The 19,531-nt window shown below is 48.0% G+C and overlaps 1 protein-coding gene across 1 annotated transcript; it reads left to right on the top strand.

Moving 5' to 3' along the window:
• Window positions 1–10,463: 10,463 nt before the first annotated feature.
• Window positions 10,464–11,664, top strand: LOC109737887 (protein PHLOEM PROTEIN 2-LIKE A1). Its single transcript, XM_020297016.2, has 3 exons — window positions 10,464–10,684; window positions 10,795–10,916; window positions 11,066–11,664. Exons 1-3 carry the CDS (start codon window positions 10,559–10,561, stop codon window positions 11,442–11,444), a joined length of 627 nt encoding a protein of 208 aa, XP_020152605.1. The 5' UTR covers window positions 10,464–10,558; the 3' UTR covers window positions 11,445–11,664.
• Window positions 11,665–19,531: the final 7,867 nt, after the last annotated feature.

Below are 19,531 nucleotides of genomic sequence, written 5' to 3'. Positions count from 1 at the left end.
ACTACCAAAAAGGGTAGGGTTGTCTTTTTGCGAGATGTGGTGGGAGGGAGAGTTCATCCCCTCCCCTCCATTTGGATGGCCTCGGCTTTCCTCGACCATTGTAATTAAGGTAGACATCGTTTAGTGGTACAGTGTCCTCGATGTAATTTCTTAATTTGTTTAGTATGCTTTGTGTTTTTTTTATAAACCTGCATAACAGATCCGGTCTTTTTTAGCAAGGAAAACAATAGACAGTGCTTGTTCAATGCCTACTTCCTCAACTACACTCATTCGGGAGCTCTAAGTCGCCGCAGAGGCCAATCCGTTGCACATAGACATGGATGTAGAAGATGGAGAGCGAAGCAGAAGAGAGATGGTGGGCGGTTGCCCATTGACGGTGTATATACATCCGGAAAGCGAGGGACGTCAGAGTTTGGAGGAAAAACCGTAATGCACCCTTGACGGTGGCTCGTGAAACTAGTTAGCTCTTTTGTTAAGCCTGTTGAACCTAACCCGAGCTAAACAGAACGATTCATTGGGTTCGCTAAGGAGCGAGCGACCACAAAACAAGCTCTCTATCTACACCCGTGACGACGAGTAAATTGCAAATCACCACCATAGTTGGGGGCCTTAATTCAGAAAACCACCACCTTCCCTTTTTTTTCTTCAAAAAACGCTCGCCCTTGTTCTGACAGTTTTAAGGAAACGCTGATTGACCAATTAAAGCGTTTTGAGTGGAAATCTAAAGTCCGAGGCCTGCATGTAAGTAATGATGTTGCAAGAAAATTCAACAGCGTTTGCATGGGTAGTTAAGTTGATATAGGCCCACTCGTCGGCATCTCCTGTCTCTCTCCATCCCTTCCCTGGCATTCTGTCGAGCAGCTCACGAGCTCCAACGGCTGACTGCCATGCGGGGTGCGGGGTGTTGCGGCGCGACGGTAGGTGTGATTTTGACTGGCCGAATCTTAGGGTGTTTGTAATTGTGTGACCAGTTAGCAACATTAGTGAGTGCGTGGCGGGTGCCATCTCCACCCCAGCCACGCGGCACTTGATAGTGGGACCCACCTGTCAGATTTTGCAGCAAGCTACCCTAATCGGTTAATCGGTGTTTTTCTGAAAACTCTCAGCACAATGATGACGTTTTAATAAAAAAACGAAAGGTATTGATTTTCTGAATTAGTGTCCTGATGACCGACAGGGCCACATGTTTTCCTTCACCTTTCGCCTCTGCCGCCCAACCCGACTAGCACCATGACTCTCCAAAGACCCTCCATGTGGTAGCATTTCCCTTCCGGTAGCGAGTTTTATTATGTGAATTGGGTCCATCAAACGTGCCACGGACCATTCGGCAGCTAGCTGATCACATTTTTATTTATTCAGCCGGCATATATGTTGATCTGCTCGATTCTATCTCTACCAAGCATGAAGCCAAAACTATCTATTATTGGGACGTGTCTTAAACTAGGGAGGCACAACGAATTTGTCAAGGTGGTTATTCTAATGCCAGGGCATAGCCCCCGCAAAAAAAAAACCCAGGGCATAGAGACAACAATGGTTTTGCATGTGGCTACTACGTATGCTGATCTCTTCTCCTGCATTATTATTTGGCGTTAGGGGAAGGGAAATGTTTTCCGTCGGCGCACCGGCCGAACGCTCGGCCGGTCGCGTGCGACTAGCACGACTCCGCTTGAACAAAAACAGTGCCTGGTTGCCCACGTGACCACGATAGCCCAGCCCACCTGGCCCACAACCGCTCGTTCCTCTCGTCCTTATCCGGCGCAGACGCTTCTCGTCCACTCATACACCCCGTTTCTCATCTCCTACCTCTAGCGAACGGCCAAATCAAGTCGCCGGAGAAATCACCTCCGCTCCCATGCTCCCATGCGCTGCTCCTCCCATGCGCTGTTCCGCCGTGCATCTCCCTCCTACCCTCCTCCCTTCCCCCCCACCCCACACCCCACCCCCGCGCTCCTGAATCTCGTGATGCGATGGCTACAGCCGCAGATCCACAACTGCGTGCTTGGCTGGAAACGGTCAGCCCAGTGCTACAATGGGCGACAGCTGTAGATGCCAGCTCCGGCAGCGGCCATTTTTGTTGGTAAAGCTTCAACCTTCAGCTGGATTTTTTGCTGGAACCACTGGTTGGGGATGTTACAAGAAGGGGCATTTTTAGCTGGAACCATATTGTTTTTTTGCTGGAACCGATCCATGTTTTTGCTACCACCCACTCACCTCAAATCTGCTACCATGGTGATTTTTTGCTGGAACCAGCGAACCACTTTGCTACAACCGTTTTGGGTTTTGTTACTATTGTTTGTTTTGTGATTTTTTGTTACATCCATCTCCATGACATAGCCTGTTTTTTCCAGTCAATTTTGCTACAACCATGCTTTGATTTTGCTGGAAACGAAGACAATTTTTGCTAATCATTTTTTGATTTTGCTGGAACCGAAGATAATTTTTGTTACATCCACCAGGCAGCGATGGCTTTCTTTTTGCTGCAACCGTCTCGGATTTTTGCTACTACAGGAGTTGCCATTTTGCTACTACCAGAGCCTTGCTCGAAGCATCAGGAGTTTTTGCTACCACCCCCTTTTATTTTTGTTTCGATTTTTGCTGGAACCAGCCTAAAAATTGCTCCAACCGTCGTTCGATTTTGCTGGAACCGGCATTTTTTGCTTCGCCGGTGGCGGTGAAGGCGGGTGGCGTTTTGCTTCGCGAGCGGTGGCTAGGCTGCGAGCACCGGCGGCGAGCAGAAGCAATGAGGGTCCAAAGGAGGGCAGCGGGGGCTAGCGTGCGGGATCCCGCGAGCGGCGGCGGCGCTCGCTTTTTTTTCCTTTTTTCCCTGTGCGGAGGATGACGAAAGGGGATGCGGGACAGATCTGACGGTCCCGCGCGTCCAGATCGAGCGGCTCGGGTTGGACCGGCCGAAACTTGCGCCGGTGCGCCGGCGCAGAGTACTGCCCTTAGGGGAATCACGTCTAGGTTTTCGCATAGATTTGCGTTTTGGCACTGCTAGGGTGTCATCCCTGATGTTAATCTCTGCCTTTTCCCCTAGCCGCCTTTTGGCACTGCTCCGGCGACCGGTGGCGGGGAGGGGAATCATGGTGCCTCAATCCTGGTTAGTAGTTTAGGTTAGAGTTTTTTAGTCTCGCAGGTGCGACGCTCGGACGAATGGCGGAGCTTTTTCTTCGAGTTTGTCTTTCGGGCTTCATTCCTCCTCGAATTCGTTCATCTGGACATCGCCGAGGGAGCTCCGGCATAGATTCCCGCCGCCTCCTTTGGATGGTGAGATTACGGTTTCTCGTCATGTGGCGAGATTTGGTGGCAGGTGTTTCAGATCTATTCAGGGGTTCAACGACGGCGACTGTGGCTCCAGGGCACTGGTCCTTAGGGGCACGTGCATGAAGACTTCCCGGCTGTAACCGACAAGGTCAAGCCGGCTCCGGTAAGGGAGTGGCGACAGCGGCGCGTCGGCAGCTCTTTCTGACGACGGTAGTGGTCGTTTGGTGGTCTCAAAATCTCGAAGTAATTTTTATGATGTTTGAGGTGCTTTGTACTTCCGGTTAACTTTGATAATAGATATGAATCATTTTCGCAAAAAACAAATCTCTATTTTTTCCCTTGACCGCCATATGCATGGTTGCCTCTCGCCTGCACCGTATTGCTGTCATCAATGAAGTATCCCCTTTTTTCCGTTATGTTTGGGGTGGCCTTCCGTTTGGTGAAGATGATAGCTTCTTGCGGAGCTAGGGTTTGGTAGCAGATGTCTCCTGGCGTGTTCGAGGGGTCTTCCTTCGTGCCTCGGTCTGTCTTTGTGGAGGAGGGGTGTCAGTGGTGACGATCGCACGGGGCGGGGTTCGGCTATGACGGCTTGCTAGGCGCAGGCTCAATGTTTTTTTCTCGCGCAAGGTTCGTCGCTTGTGTCGGAGCTGTCTGGACACCGACCAGCGCAGGTGGTCATCTGTTTGGCATGCGCCCCGCCGTCTGTTGCCACGAGGGCTTCGTTGGTGGAAGTCGGACTCCCTGACTCATGGAGGAGTGATTATGATGACGTTGGGTGATAATATCGACAATGATTTTCTTCTCGGCGGCATGTTTGTATTCGTGTGGGTGGCCAAGTCGGTCGGTGTTTCCCTGTGAAGGTTGTTGTGGTAGTTTTAGCCGAATACCTATTTTTTAATAAATCAAACTCCTTTCGGACTGAGTTAAAACAAAAATACCGTCAGTCCTTACATTGTGATTTGGATTTTTAGAGGAATTTTAGAGACTTCAATATATTGTATTTTTTCCCTACAAGGGTTGCTTCATTTGTAGGATTACGCTTCATAAAAATAATTCTTTTTTTTCTGCGTGAAGATTACAAGACCATTCTCACAAACATCTTTCCCTAATAATAAAAGAGCGTATTATTCTGGTGGTACGTCATACAAATTGCCTCCGGAGGTATCAATATTTACTCACCATGCTACCGGTAAGTAAAAAAAAAAGATTCGTTTTACCTTCACAAATCACCGGCGGATCTGGTTATTTATTAGGGCGAGCTTTTCCTATACCACAAACATGCCAGTAGCACAATGGCTTGAGTGTCCTCCGTCCATCCTAGGAGACGTGGAATCGAATCCCACTTCTGCCCCTTTTGGATGCTGTATTTTCTTACCAATTTCCGTTGGCGTAGGATACAATTGCCTCGCCCAAGCGTGGCTTAGCTGATGGTTGCAATGTTGCAATTTCAGCCCAGCTACTCTAATTTAAACTTTTTTTTTTCTTTTTTTTAACAGATTCAAATGCTTTTATAAAATATCTTTCAAACCATAACTTCAAAATAAACATGCTCTATATGAAAATCCCTCAAAAAAATGTTTAGATTTCAAATATTCTATTATCTTGCATTTTAATTATTTCTATAATTATGTTTAAGATGCAACCTTAACTAATGTTTTTCCTTTATACTAGTCAATGTGTACGTGCAATGCACGTTAATTTGGAAGTATATTAAGTACATGTGGATATTAGGTAGGATATTATTTGCATGTTATTATATAATTAGCACTATATTTGATAAGAAATTAACTGCACGCTAAACGTGTTGAGCGCTCGACATTGAAGCAGTCTAGATCGTTGGATTGACATGATTTGATGGCCGAGATTAATTGGATTGCCCATTTGGGTTTTTTTATATTGGTATAGATGGTGTATTCTGAAAATGGCTATTATATCTATACCTACTTTTACTATTAAAGTAAGAAGTGTTTCTGCCATGATTTTTTAAAAATGTTAATGAAATTGATAAAAATTTCCAATTTAAAAAATGTGCATGAATGGAAAAATATATAATAATTTTAAAACTGGTCGCGAATTACAAAATAGTTTACTCATAAATGTTCGCTGATTCAAAAAATGATCATGCATTTCAAAAAATGTTCATGAATTTCAAAAATTGTTCTACCAATCCCCCTGCGGCCGATGCGCCCTTCCCCTCGCCTGCAATCCCTCTCCTGCCTGCGATCCCTCTGACCTTAGAGATTCCCTTTCAACCGGCTTCGAAATCCAGATCGAGCGAGGCGCATGCATAGCCATGCCCAGCCAGCCCCCGTCCGCCCGCAGTCTCCGCCGCGGGGGCAGCAGGAGCGCAACACGGCGGCGACGGTGCCAGCCCCCCGCGCCTGCGGGCAAGCTCATCCCGGGACTGCGGCGCGTCCTCTGAACTGAATGATGCTTTGGGAATACGACTTGTTCCATCTTCAGATTTTCTGAAGCAGGGTGCAGGGATGTCCTTGGTTCACATGGAGCGTGCGTCTACTGTTTCACCTGCTGCAGGTACAGACCCTGTAATGGAAACTTCTCCCTGCTCCCTGCTCTGTTTCTTGATGTATTGCAAATCCGATCTGTCGTAGTGGCGGCATTGCAGAACTCGGAGTAGTCACCGAAGGGGATTTCACATGGCTGGCTCAACTGAACGAAGGAGACGTTAGGAAAAACAGAGAGAGAATGGAAACACCGGTTCAGAACTTCAGATTGAGGTAATATATATGTATATGTAGGCTCTCATGTTTTCTACTCCCTCTGTAAACTAATATAAGACCTTTAGATCACTACTTTAGTGATCTAAAAGGTCTGGTATTATTTTACAGAGGTAGTGCATGGCTGATTTCGTTTTCTTTGATTGCATCGATATGCCCCGGTAAATGCAATCGAAAGCAAAATCGTCAAAATCCAGGATGCAACTGTATCCGATGAAAGAATCCTCTAGGAATGTACTACAATGTGGTCTGATTACCTGTCTGGGTTCATTAAGCAGTTGTCATACTATGCATTTTCATACGCCTCAGCTAAAATTAAGTCACATTCACACCTCATAGGTTAACTCCACCGGATCGTTGAGTTTTAGATCACCAGATCTGGCGCCGGCGGCCCGGCGGGCGGTAGGGGCTGCGCGCGGCCTGGGCCACGGGCGACCTGCCCTGCCGTCATCTATGTTTCGGCTGTTCAAAATACTTGCTTGAGCTTTGGCCGTTGATTTTCTAGCCAAAATGTGCCCTAGACATACTCGGAGATGTTGGCCGAGTGCATGGTGAATTTGAGTTACTCATGAACGTGCACATGTTTATTCATTACCAGTTTATGTGTTGCATGCAAGTAATATAGCGCGTGCATGAACCCACGATTTGCAGTGCGCGGGCCTTGCCGTGATTAGCGGCTCAAATCGGACGTGTAGATAATCGTCAGATGGTGCCGTAATTTTTGGAACAAACCTTTTTTTGAACCAACCTTGTTTCTCTCGTGAGTGAATTGCACGTACGGTCCTGGTACTCGTGGGTTAGGTCCAAAACAGTCGCGGAGCTCGCTAACTGCCTCGCTACGATCCTGCTACTCGTGAAATAGGTCCATCTACGGTCCTGGGCCGGCTCGCTGTACGTACGCGTGCTCTCAATTAAAAAAAAGCCTGTATCTATTCAACTCTCATCATCACTACACACATCATCTTCTTCCTTTGCTTTTCCTCTCCCTTTGCATGTACTCGTCCCTTCTATTCAACTCTCATCAGCATGACTAGGTGACACATTGCTCTGCTCCAAAACACTCTCATGCTCCTGGTCTGTACCGCAATTCATAGGGCTGATAACATTGGGCAACTCAGTGGTGGGGTTTGCAATAACATCATCCTGTGTTTCTGCGGCAATTTTATCCTCATGCTCAAGGTAAAACATGAGAAACCTATGTCCCTCTCTAACCATTGCCCCGATGCACGTTGTGTCGCTGTCCTTTGATAACAACCGCAGACCATCTTCATTGATTTGCATACCGGGCAGCAAAAAGTATATGTTAATTCCGCCCCTTCTTTCATAACCCAATGCCTTAATTAAATCACCAAACATGGCCATACATATTACATCAGCTTCACAGTAATCATATGAAACCTTCCTGCCATTAACATAGGACCTATTGCCTCCTGCCCCCATGAAAACTCCATCATAAATGAACTCCACAGTGAAGTAATCAGTCTCTTGTGCTGTCAAACACAGAAAAGGAAATTCAATTTTGCAGTTCATCCATACAAAAACCCTACGGTTGTGTCCAAACCCTAAGAAAATCAATGCCGGATTGAACTAAACTGATGACCAGAAAAATTCCAACGATCGAAATCAACATAGTTCCCCAACTCACAACTCTAGAGAAGAAGTAATGGGATGAATCAAACACACCGTATTTGGGTACGAGACCCCTGTTGTGCCGCTGGACGGGAGCCATCACCGCCGGTGACGACGCACAGTTGACATGTCGTCGCCACCGTCTCCGATCGCCTCCTTCACTCTCCCTCAATGATCGTTGCGTCGCCACCAATCGCTGCCGATCTCAACCGCCACCGCCCTGTTCGTCCTTCCAAGCCGACTGCCCAGTTCGAAGGCTGTACTGCGGGTAGGATTGTACTAAAAAGGAGGGGCCGCATTGCAAATAATGGATTCGGCGCTTGTTTGGCTGTGCTTACGTGGCTCGATACAGGCTTTTTTTTAATTGAGAGCACGCGTACGTACAGCGAGCCGGCCCAGGACCGTAGATGGACCTATTTCACGAGTAGCAGGATCGTAGCGAGGCAGTTAGCGAGCTCTGCGACTGTTTTGGACCTAACCCACGAGTACCAGGACCGTACGTGCAACTCACTCTTCTCTCGTACTTCCTGTTTTCTGTTCGACTGAAAAAAACTGCGGAAGAAACGACACCGTGGATGGCGCGTGATTATAGGAAGCGTCCGGTATTAAATCTAGCTCCTTCCAAAAAAACACTTGCCTCATTTGTTGGATGAGAAAATTACGGAGGAGCATTCCTCTGCGTGCGTGCTGTGCTGAAACGGCTCCCAGCGATCCGAAAATCACGGCCGGGCGTTTATCCCACAGTCCAAAAAATAGTATTTGCCGTGGCATGGCACTGAAATCCGCAGCCATGGCATGAATTGGCCCGACGGTTGGGGTCGACGGCATGGTCTAGAACTCGCGAACGGCGGCGGTGCACGCACGGCAGTGACGGCGAGCGACGGCAAGAGGCCACGGGGCACGGGGAGGAGAGGAAGGAAGGTGTGGGCAAGCTCAGGGACACGGTGGTTCAGCCCAGTTCTGCCGGTGGCCGCGACGACGAGGAAGGGCAAGTGGGCAACAGCGATGACTATGTTTTCTCGGTTGGACCGGTTAAAGACCGGACCGGACCGAGATTTTTTCGGGCCTGATATGGCAGACCGGACCGGCCATTTTATGTAGCGAGCCAGGACCGAGCGGGCCAAGCCCGCGAGCAGGCCGAAAAGCCCGCTCGGTACGTCCAGCCTGACCGACAACTAAACGAAGACGGAGGATGTGTGCTTATTTAAAGCATCAGAAAACATCTCTCTTGACTCCATTGTAGGCAAGGATCAAACCTATGACAACTATTGGCAAAGGATGAAGGATAAATTTCATCAAATGATGCCATTCCCATCCGGCCAAAGCTTGACGGGCCTTCAAAGCCGTTGGGACACCATCAACAAAGCTTGCGACTATTGGGCTGGATGCTTGGAGCATGTGTGGAATGCACCACCAAGTGGCATCACTATTGATGATTATGTGAGCATTTCTTCATCTTCATGTCCCTAGCCGTGTTCATAGCAAGATTATGAGCTCATACTTGTGTCAATGTTTTTGTGTAGGATCGCATCGCCAATGAGTACTATAAGCAAACCCCGGCCTCCAATGTCGGTCATTCAATCTTCAACATTGTTGGAAATGGCTCCGGGATAGTGAGAAGTGGAGGGTGAGGGACAAAGAATCCCCTCCAAAGAGAGGCGTCAAAGTGAAGGTTGAGGTTGATGATGATAGTGATGATGCACCAAGAGGAGGAAGAAACATTGGCAAACTGGATGGAAAGAAGGAGAAAGCAAGGGTCAAGAGGACGTCCGAGGCAATCACTTTGAGGTATCAAATCGGTGTGATGGCGAAGATGAAGGAGGCTATGCTAGCCAAGCATTAGGATGCAAAAGTTGCCATGGCCAAGAAGAAATAGAAGCACAAAGAGGAGAAATGAAAAAAAAGGTGTGCCTTCGAGGAGCCCGAGCTCATCCTAGAGGAGCAAAAGAGGAAGGACGAGAGGACCGCCTGTGAGGGACAATATGAATGTTTCTTGATTGATCTATGTCATTTGAGCATCTTTTGTCTTGTTTTATCACCATTCATGAGCCGAAACTTGATACCTCGTTTGTTGCTATGATTTTGGATGTGGTAAACTTGTATGATATCAACTAGTGATTTGTATGAATGATGATGAACTAGTTTTTATGCACTTGTGATGACGAACTTGATAATATTTGCCTATAATTGTATTTGCGGGATGGCGTGCCCTATGGCTAGAAATAGATCCCGCAAACGCGTCCCGCAAAACATTTGAGGGACGGTTTACGAGAACTGTTTCCGCCGAGATGCTCTAAGAGGTTGCACACCCACATGCATGCCCGGGCCTGTCCATCACATGCTGACAGGCGGGACCCAAACATTATCTGTACACCTGGCACAGAGGGTAGCCGCGTACATAGATGGGACCCGCAGCAGCGTATGTAAATGGGACCCGCCCCAGAACCGTAGATGGACCATATCCTCGAGCATGAGGGCCTTAGGGAGGCACAGTAGCTCGAGGGCCATCGCGGACCATGACAGCAACTACGAGGACTGTGGATGCAATTTACTTGGGCCGGATGTGTAAGCATGCATGTCTCCCACTCCAAAGAAGAGCGTGAAGGAGCATCAATGCAAGCATGACATTTCAATAAAAAGCAGAGCATCAGTGCAACAATAATGCGTACTCCTTATCATTTGCCAAAAAAGTAGATTCTCTTGAACTTCATCACGTGGGAACCAGATCCCATGCTTAATTAGTGCTAGAGGAATTAGATCTCTCTATTCTCTGCAAAAAAAAAAAAGGAATTAGATTTCTCCATCACTAACCTAATGTTCGGTCGTCTCCGGCTTCTAGACCTTCCGCAACCAGGTACATATATATGTCAGACACAATCTGTCTCACTCACGTCTGAGCTCTAGTTGCACTCCCGGAGAAGCTGCCAATGGGTACGGCACTGTCGCGACTATGCCCGTGCTGTTTCGGCTCGCCGGCGGCACCGGCTGCTACTACCACCGAGCGCAGCACCTCTACTACTTCGGACAAGACGCAACCCCAACGACCCACCAAGGTGAATATTACACATACACGGACTTGCTTCTGATGAGCATGAACTGGATCTTATGAGCTTTGTTGCTTTCTGAACGAACATAACATGATTGTGTATCCATGCAAACGCAGAGGCACTGGGTGGATGAGATGGGCAACAGCTGCTTCATGCTGCTCCCTCGAGGCCTGTCCATCGCCTGGGCGGAGGAGCCCAGTTACTGGGCCTGGCTGCCCCCTTCCCCGGGAGAAGGAAGGTACATGCTATATATATCTGAGTTTTCAGTTTTGCTACATGTAGGGACCAATTTTATGGAATGAGAAGGTACATGCTATCTATGAGTAGTTAATCATGCTCAAGTATCGCGCGCTGATCGATCGATGCGGACCTTAACCTGACATGCAGCGCCGGCGCCGCTGCCGGAGAGGAGGTGGCGGAGCTGAAGAACGTGTGGTCGCTGGAGGTCCACGGGAAGCTGGACCTGTCGCAGCTCACGCCCGAGGTCACCTACGAGGTTGCCTTCGAGGTGATGCTCAAGCAGGGGTGCGCTGGGTGGCAGGTGCCCGTGGACCTCCAGCTCGAGCTCCCCGGCGCTTGGGCCCAGGAGCGCAAGGAGAGCCTGGAGAAGAAGGCCAGGGGCCAGTGGCTGCCGCTCAAGGTAGGGAATGTTGAGGTGGAGAAGGGGCAGCAGGGTGGGGAGCTTCTGGTCACCATGTCTCAGGACGGTGGGCACTGGAAGAGTGGGCTCGTCGTCAGGGGCATCAGGATCGCCCCCAAAAATTGATGGATTTCATTTCATTTGGTTGTGCTTGGTTATCAACTACTAGTAGTACTATCCCTTGACTAGATTGAGTAATCACTTGTGCTCTGAGCTGACCCGATGACGTGGGCATGCATGCACGTTTCAGTCTTGTAGACTTCTCATTAACTATCTATTGTTAGAGCCAGCAACTATTATATGAAAAGGCTTTTAGGTTGGCTATAAGTGAGATGGCACAAAGATAGAGCTAGTAGCCGGCTATATTATTAATCTTGCTATACCATGTGATTCACGAAATGCTCTGACAAGTCAGGGAGTGCGCATCTACGCATGTACTATAAAACCCTGGCTAGCCATCTACCTCTAGCTAGGCTCTAGCCAATCAATCACTAAGCACCAAACCCGGCCCGGCCTAGTCCCTGTCTCCCTCCAAAGCCCTACAAAAGGCAGGATTAGAATAACACTTTCACATAAGGGCATTTCTAACCGATCCCCTGAAAGTAGTGACATACACCTTTAGGAATATATTTACTCTACTAAGTTTTTGCTAGACCTAACCAATCCCCCCTAAAAGTAGTGGAGTTCACCCTGAGGGGAATATGTTTACACTACTAAGTTTCCGTTGGACCTAGCCGATCCCCTATATATAACGGAGTAAAATTTTGATTTTCCCAAACTTCGCAATTCTGGTATACATTGCAACTACATATTAGCACATTTATAGAGACAAAACATAAATTTGAATGTTCAAGCAAATCACGAATATAGTTTATAAACCGAATTATTCAAAATTAAACATGCCGGATGGTCCAAATGTAGCAAATAGCATGTGATAGAACAACTAGGACTTGCTAAGACGTTGCCAGTGATGCTCAATAAGATCTTGTTGTAACTGAGCATGAACTTGTCGGTTCCTGATCTTGCGATGCTCCTCAAGGAACGCCAAGATCCTGTTCTTATCATACTCTGGCTCAATCAGAGTCCCATTGGTGATGTAACGAATGTTCTCAGACATATCCATGTCGTCTTCAGTGATCATATTGTGCAATATGACGCAACAAGTCATGATCCGCCATAGAACCTTGGAGCTCTAGTACTCCGCAGGGCCACGAACAATTGCAAAGCACTTCTGATGATGCCATCCGCAAGGTAGTAACCCATCGAGTACTTGTGCCCGTTGACCGAGTAGTTGCAAGCAGGAGCATCGCTTGTAATAATCCTAGAAAACAGTGGTGATTTCGACAGCACATTCAAGTCATTGTGAAAGCCAGGCAAACCAAAGAATGAATGTCATATCCAAAGATCCTTCAATGGAACTGCCTCAAGAATGATCGTTGGATCATTGCAGTGGCCTTTGTACTAACCCTTCCGCCCTGCAGGACAATTCTTCCATGTCCAATGTATATAGTAAAGTGATCCAAGCGTCCCTGGCCATCCTCTTGCTTCACTCTTAGTCATCTGCCTCTGGGTGTCTTCCTCGGTTGGTGCCCTCAAGTACTTCGAGCCAAAGACAACGATCACTGCTTTAGTACTTCTTCGGATATGTTGGCTTGGATCAAAGTGGTCTCTCATGATCTTGGCATGGACCTCCGCTCTATCATGGTTAATGTGTATGCAGCCAAAATGTGATCCTCCCCTAGACCGCCAAACATCATCATTGAAAATCATGCCTAAAACGGTGTCAAATTAAGTCATCGTCGTCTTTTTCCTCTTCGGATGACGACGAGTCCTCCAAGACCATCTCCCTAAACCTCTTCAACTACAATTCGAACGGCTAGGTTAAATCCAAACGCCTCGGTTCAAAAAGAAACAAAAAAACTCATCTGAGCAATTCTTCTAACACTTGCGGTATGGTGGTGATGCACCGGCCGGCCGGTGTCGTTTAGACCAAATCGGTAGGCCGCGACACGTGCGAATGACCTGTAGCGATGTGGAAGCAAGGTGAGATGCAGCGGCCGACAAAAAATTAAGAAGTTTCAAAGCAATCCGACGAATTGGCTATGGCGACGGCGGCTGGGTTTCGCCTTGATTCTGGTGACGGTGATGGGGGCCGAACAGGCTCGACGTCGGGCAAAAGGGAGGCGGGGACAGCGGACGGTCGCCGGGAGGCTCGCTGGCGAAAATGCAGGGTGGGGGACGACGCGAGGGAGAGGTGTGGCTTTTACTCGAAGCCGCAGTGGCCGAGTATATTAGGGAGAAGGTTGAGGCCAGAGTATAATTTCTACTCCCTTACGGTGGACTAGGAATCAGTTAAGTGCGTGTTAGAGGAGTAAAACCGACTTTTTACTCTAACACCGGATAGGGGCCCGGTTAGAAATGCCCTAAAAGATGCCTTTCTCCCTTGCGTAGAATTGTGCCTTGAGCTGATCGATCGTTCACTGTGCTACACACGGAGAGGAGGTGGCGGAGCTGAAGATCGTGTGGTCGCTGGAGGTCCACGGGAAGTTGGAGCTGTCGCAGCTCACGCCGGGGGCCACGTACGAGGTTGCCTTCGAGGTGATGCTCAAGCAGGGGTGAGCTGGGTGGCAAGTGCCCGTGGACCTCCAGCTCGAGCTCGCCGGCGCAAGGGCCCAGGAGCGCAAGGAGAACCTAGCATGTCTAGATTTTAAAATTTTGTTAAAATTTTCAAAATGTTCAGAATTTCAAATTTTGTAATTATGGAAAGAAGTCAAATTTGAAAATTTGTTTACATTTTCAGAAAAAAATCAGATTAAAAAATGTTTTTCCAAAAAGTGTTCAGATTTTCAAATTTTGTTTAAATTTGAAAAATGAACAGACTTCCAAAGAATGTTATTTTTTCCATGTTTAAAAAAAATCACATTTTTGAAAATTTTCGTTCACTTTATTTGAAAATACCGGTTGTTACAGTATTGACCGACGTCAAAAGAAATGCAAGCTGCCAAACAGAATCTGAGCTTAGCATGTCTCAGCACATACACCACTACAAACAAAAGCAAATGCATGTACTCAGCATGTGTACGCTCAACATTTATGGGAGGAGAACAACCATGCTAGGTTGCGAATGCTACCAAACACACCCATAGGTGCCAAAGAGCTACACCAACAACACACCGAGCGATTTGAAGTAGACTACAAAGTGACAGAAGCATTACTAGGAAGTCGCGAGAGCCCACATCTAGTATATCAACCATTTTTGCAAGTGCAATTGGCCTTATTCATTTTTGTCTGAATTGTAAGTACACCATTGACAGGCAACTAGATGGGGATCGATTCATTTATGCCCCCAGTTGCAACTTCACATCTGACATGCAACAGGGGCCCGCCTTTTTTTTCAGTTGCAGATCCATCCTGGATACTCAACTAGATATGTCCCTTTTGCATGTTCATCCTCCACACACAATTGGGGCCGATCATTTTTTGAAGTTACAACTCCATCCTTGGCATGCAACTAGAGGCTCACCTTTTTTCTATTCCCACTTGCAATCCACCCTCGATATGGAATTGGGCTCAACCCTTTTTTAGGGCCTCTTTGATTCATAGGACTGCAAAAACACAGAAATAGGGAAACCGTAGGATTGAAATGGCATGTCCATTGGATCCCTATAGGATTTGAGTTTGTTTGACTGTGTCACGGGAAAAGCAAAGGATTTCTTGCAAGAGGTTGGAGTGGATGTTAGAATTCCTGCGAAATGTAATACACATGAATCCTTAGGAAAAAATCCTACAGGATTCAATCCTACAAATCAAACGACCAATGTAGGAAAATTTCCTAAGCATTATAATCCTTCAAAGATCCTATGAAAATCCGTTAAATCAAAGAGACCCTTATTTGCAATCCGCCTTCGACACACAATTGGGGGGCGACCATTTTTCTCAAGTTACAACTCCACCGTACCCTCGACATGTAACTGGGGGGTTGTATTTTTTTTGTCCCAGTTACAAGTCCACCCTAGATACTTAATTGGGATGTTGAATCATGATTTTTCGGTTAGGAGAGCATGGTATTTTTTTTCTCCCATCACAATGCACGGGTTGTTTTGCTAGTAATACAAAATACACATAGATTTTCTTTTTCTACCCAGGTAGATCCCCTTTCTATTATCAAAAGGAAGGAACTTGACACATATCCTATAGGAAAAAATCCTGCCAACACCGTACGAAATTCAGAAAGAGCACTACATATTACAGGACCAACCGAATAGAGAAAGTATAAAAACATCAAATGGGTTGACCACTCGCAGTAAAGCCGACGAAGCACATTTGGGAAGGAAATAGCAGGTGATCGAGCATAGCTAACTGGCTAGTGGCGTAGGTCGGAGAATGGTGTAGTGGAGGCAGAGTTCTTCCTTTCGTCGACAGCGGTGGAGGCGGTGGTGTACACGTATCCACCGCATCTCGGGCAAACCCCGTGGGCGGCCGGGCGCCCTTGTGGAGATGGAGGCCGCCGCCAAAACCTTCTGCCGCCCTGGACTACCCCAATGTTCACGGCGCAGAGGATGGCGACGACGAGCAGCAGGCGGACGATGTTGATGGAGTCAAGCCTTGCGGACTTCATATCTAATGCAAGTAGTTACCGGGTTCTAGCGTGCTATGGATGAAGCTGAGTGAATGGATTCTTGGCTTGGCTGCTATTTATATAGGGGCTGCCTATATTAATTTGCAGCTTATCAACTCTGCATCGGACCCTGAAATGTAGTAAGTAAAGTACACCGATAGGATGGAAGTTTATTGACAAAGTCAGTTGTTGATTTGACTGGAAGAGACTCGGAGACCGAAGACTTTGTGACCCAAGTGGTGCTCTGGCTCCTAGAGCTTCCTTGCACATGAAATCACTTGGGTTAACAGTTTTTTTATTTAGAAAACTAGCAAATTGGCCCACGCACATGCGCCAGGAACATCTGGTTCATGCTAATTTAAAGTTTTTTAATATTACGATAATTTGAAAAGGCTGGGTTTTTGTAACTTACTAAAATTATGGGGTTTGTAAAATGACCCTTAATAATGTCATCAGATGAGTTTTGAATTCAAAAATAATGTACTCCTTTTTCACTGTGCACGTCCTTAGCTAAACACGATCAAAACTAATAAAACACCAAGTTAATCATGACAAGAGAGATGCGAAATGGTTATACATACCCTTATTAATTAGTACCCCCTTCGTTCAAAAATAAGTGTCGCGGTTTTGATCTAAGGTTGAACTAACTTTAGTTCAAATCTGCAACATTTATTATGGACCAGAGGAAGTATTACATAACATACTAACACAATTAGTAAACTTTCCCCAAGGCAATTAGAAGTCAAATCATCGGTTTTCCAACTAGTAGCATCTTTGGAGTAGACCTATTGACAAAGTCAAATGTTCGTCACCGGCGGAGACTTGGAACCAACGCCTTGTGACCCAAGTGGAGCTCTTGTGCGTGGAGCTTCCTTGCATATGAAATCGTGAGTAGTATTGCAGAGACTCTTACATCCAGAGATGCAAGTGGTTGTGATGGAGGTCACGGTGCTGTGAGCTGTCTATTGCTTTGTGTAACACTACTGGGCTATTAGATATGCTTATTAAACCAAGTGGCTATACATGTTGCCTAACAAGTTACAGCAAGTACAACAGCTAGTGTCAGCCGGTTCTTGCCGTTCCCAATAGCCAATACTTAGCAGTCTCAATGCAAAGTCATTACTTGCTTAATGTCTGTCTATAATTGCGAATCTTACCACGGAAGTGCAAAGGAAGTTCCGGGCAACTCACTCGCAGACTGCTCATATTCATGTAGTACCAACTTGCCCTTTGTAGACCTCGAAACGAATTACATATGCAGGCCAAAATGATCTTACAGGGTGCGAGACTCACCATCTCTGCCTTGGCTGCAATCCTCAATCTCTCCACCTCAAGGGCTGTGTTTTTTTAGATCTTCGAGGATTGGTAAAATGTGGGTTTTGATTTTCATGGGCTGGTAAACTACCTTGAAGAATTGCAAGTTACTTGGGTGCGGCGACCCAGTCTCATCCACACTCGGGCGTGAACAATAAATTCTAAGAAAAAGTAAAAAAAACCTGAATTTTTTAGGCATCCAAGATTCTCATTTATGCATGCCAAAAAAAAAAAATCGACTCTGAATAGTATTCTTTTTCAAAGTTTTCAGACACTAAAATGAAACTCACGAACCAAAGTCTGCATATACTGGTCGAGATTTTGATATACTTGTGGAGGTTTTATGCAAATTTTTTGACTCTGAGCTCTGAGGTGATGAACACTTTCCGTTTTTGATTCTCCCACCCTCTCATATCATAGTCCTTAGCTTTTTTCCTTGCTTCTTCTTCTTCTTTATACTAGGACCATGTTGCTTTTGTGCAGATGACACATGTAGCTCTAGCTTTCGAAGTTTGTGGAGGCTGGCGTCAGGAGTAAGTAGCTGCAATCATGAAAGTCATGACAGCAGACATGCTCCTTTTTTTCGCGGGTGATAGAAGACATGCTCATAAAAGCATCTCCACTAGTGCCCCCAAGAAACCCTCCCCCCCCCCCCCCCCCCCCATCCACTTTTTGGGCGCCGGCGGGTAAAAACGCCCCACTCGCCCCCCCGCCCCCCCGGACCTTACTTTTCGCTGGATTAGGCAAAAAATACCGCCGGCAAGCCCAGCCCACACCCAGGCCATCGGGGGGCACCAGCGCTTTTGCTTAACCAATCTAATTGGCCCACGTGAGCCACCCACCCCCTCTCCCCTCTCCTCTCCTCCTCTCTCTCCTATCTTTTCTCTTTCCTTCTGCCTAGTGGAAGAGAACTCTGCACGTCGAGCTGCACGGGGAGGAGCCATGGCCGGAGCTCGCACTCGCCGCCCGTGGCCGGGGCGGAGCTCGCCCGCGCCCGCCTCCGCGTGGCCGGCCCAGGTGCCCCTGCAATGGCGGCCGAGCGCGGGCGCCTCCTCCTCGTTCATCTCCAGGTCGCCGGCGAAGCCGAGCCTCTTGGAGAGCATCCAGCTGAGCGGGCCACCGGCGAACTCGGCGTGGCCGGGGCGGAGCTCGCCCGCGCCCGCCTCTGCGTGGCCGGGGCGAAGCTCGCGCCCGCCTCTTCGTGGCCGGGGCGGCCCGCGCCCGCCTGTGCGTGGCCGGGCATGCACCTACTTCTCCGAATAGGTTGACTTTGGATCAAAGTAGTCTCTCATCATCTTGGCATGGCCCTCCGCTCTATCACGGTTGATGTGTATGCGGCCAAAATGTGGTTCTCTTCTAGACCGGGGAACATCGTCATTGAAAATCATGCGTAAAACGGTGTCAAAGTCATCCTTGTCTTCTTCCTCTTTGGATGACGACGAGTCCTTCAAGACCATCTCCCTTAACCTCTTCATCTACAATTCAAACGGCATAGACAATTGTTGATCACTTGCAGTGCGGTGGTGATGCACAGGCTGACCGGTGTCGTTTAGACCAAACCGGAAGGCCGCGACACATGCAAATGACCTGCAACGATGACGGGAAATGAAGAAGTTTCAAAGCAATCCGACGAATCGGCTAAGGCGACGGCGACGGGGGCCGAACGGGTGCGACGTCGGGCAGAAGGGCGGCAGGGGCCAAAGGAGGTAACAAGGTAGCTTCGGGGCCAACGGGCGGTCAGTGGGAGGCGCATCGGGGAAGATGCAGGGGCGGGGGGCGACGCGGCGGAGAGGCACGGCTTTGGGAGATAGTTGGGGCCCGAGTATAATTTCTACTCCCTTATGGCGGATTGGGAATTGGTTAGGTGCGTGTTAGAGTGGTCAAACCAACTGTTTTTACTCTAAATGCCGGAGAGGGGATGGGTCAGAAATGCTCTAAAAGGCGCTTTGTGTTGGAATAAGCCACGGCGTGTGTGTGATCGGGCTCGTCGGGCGTAAGGGATGCGCGCGGGACGTGCGGGACGCACTGGTGCAGTCGGGCTCGTCGGATTCGTCGGGCGCGTCGGTGGCACGCGGGACGCAGCAGCGTGGCGTATGTGTGTACCGTGTGTGGCGTGCGTCTGTGCGCATGTGTGTGTGGTGTAGTGGCCACGGTAGCTAGGCTAGGTCGTTGGTGATCTGTTGGAGTGGCCGCGGTGTGCGCGTTAGTTGCGTTGTTAGCATGCGCGCCATGCAGATCATGGATGCGGCAGAGTAGGAGGGTGGGCAAGGCCCTGTGCGTG

The sequence above is a fragment of the Aegilops tauschii genome, chromosome 1 (genome assembly GCF_002575655.3).
Source record: "Aegilops tauschii subsp. strangulata cultivar AL8/78 chromosome 1, Aet v6.0, whole genome shotgun sequence".
NCBI lineage: Eukaryota > Viridiplantae > Streptophyta > Magnoliopsida > Poales > Poaceae > Aegilops > Aegilops tauschii.
The sequence above is the reverse complement of the archived record's forward strand: the minus strand, read 5'-3'. Positions and strand labels throughout refer to the sequence as shown.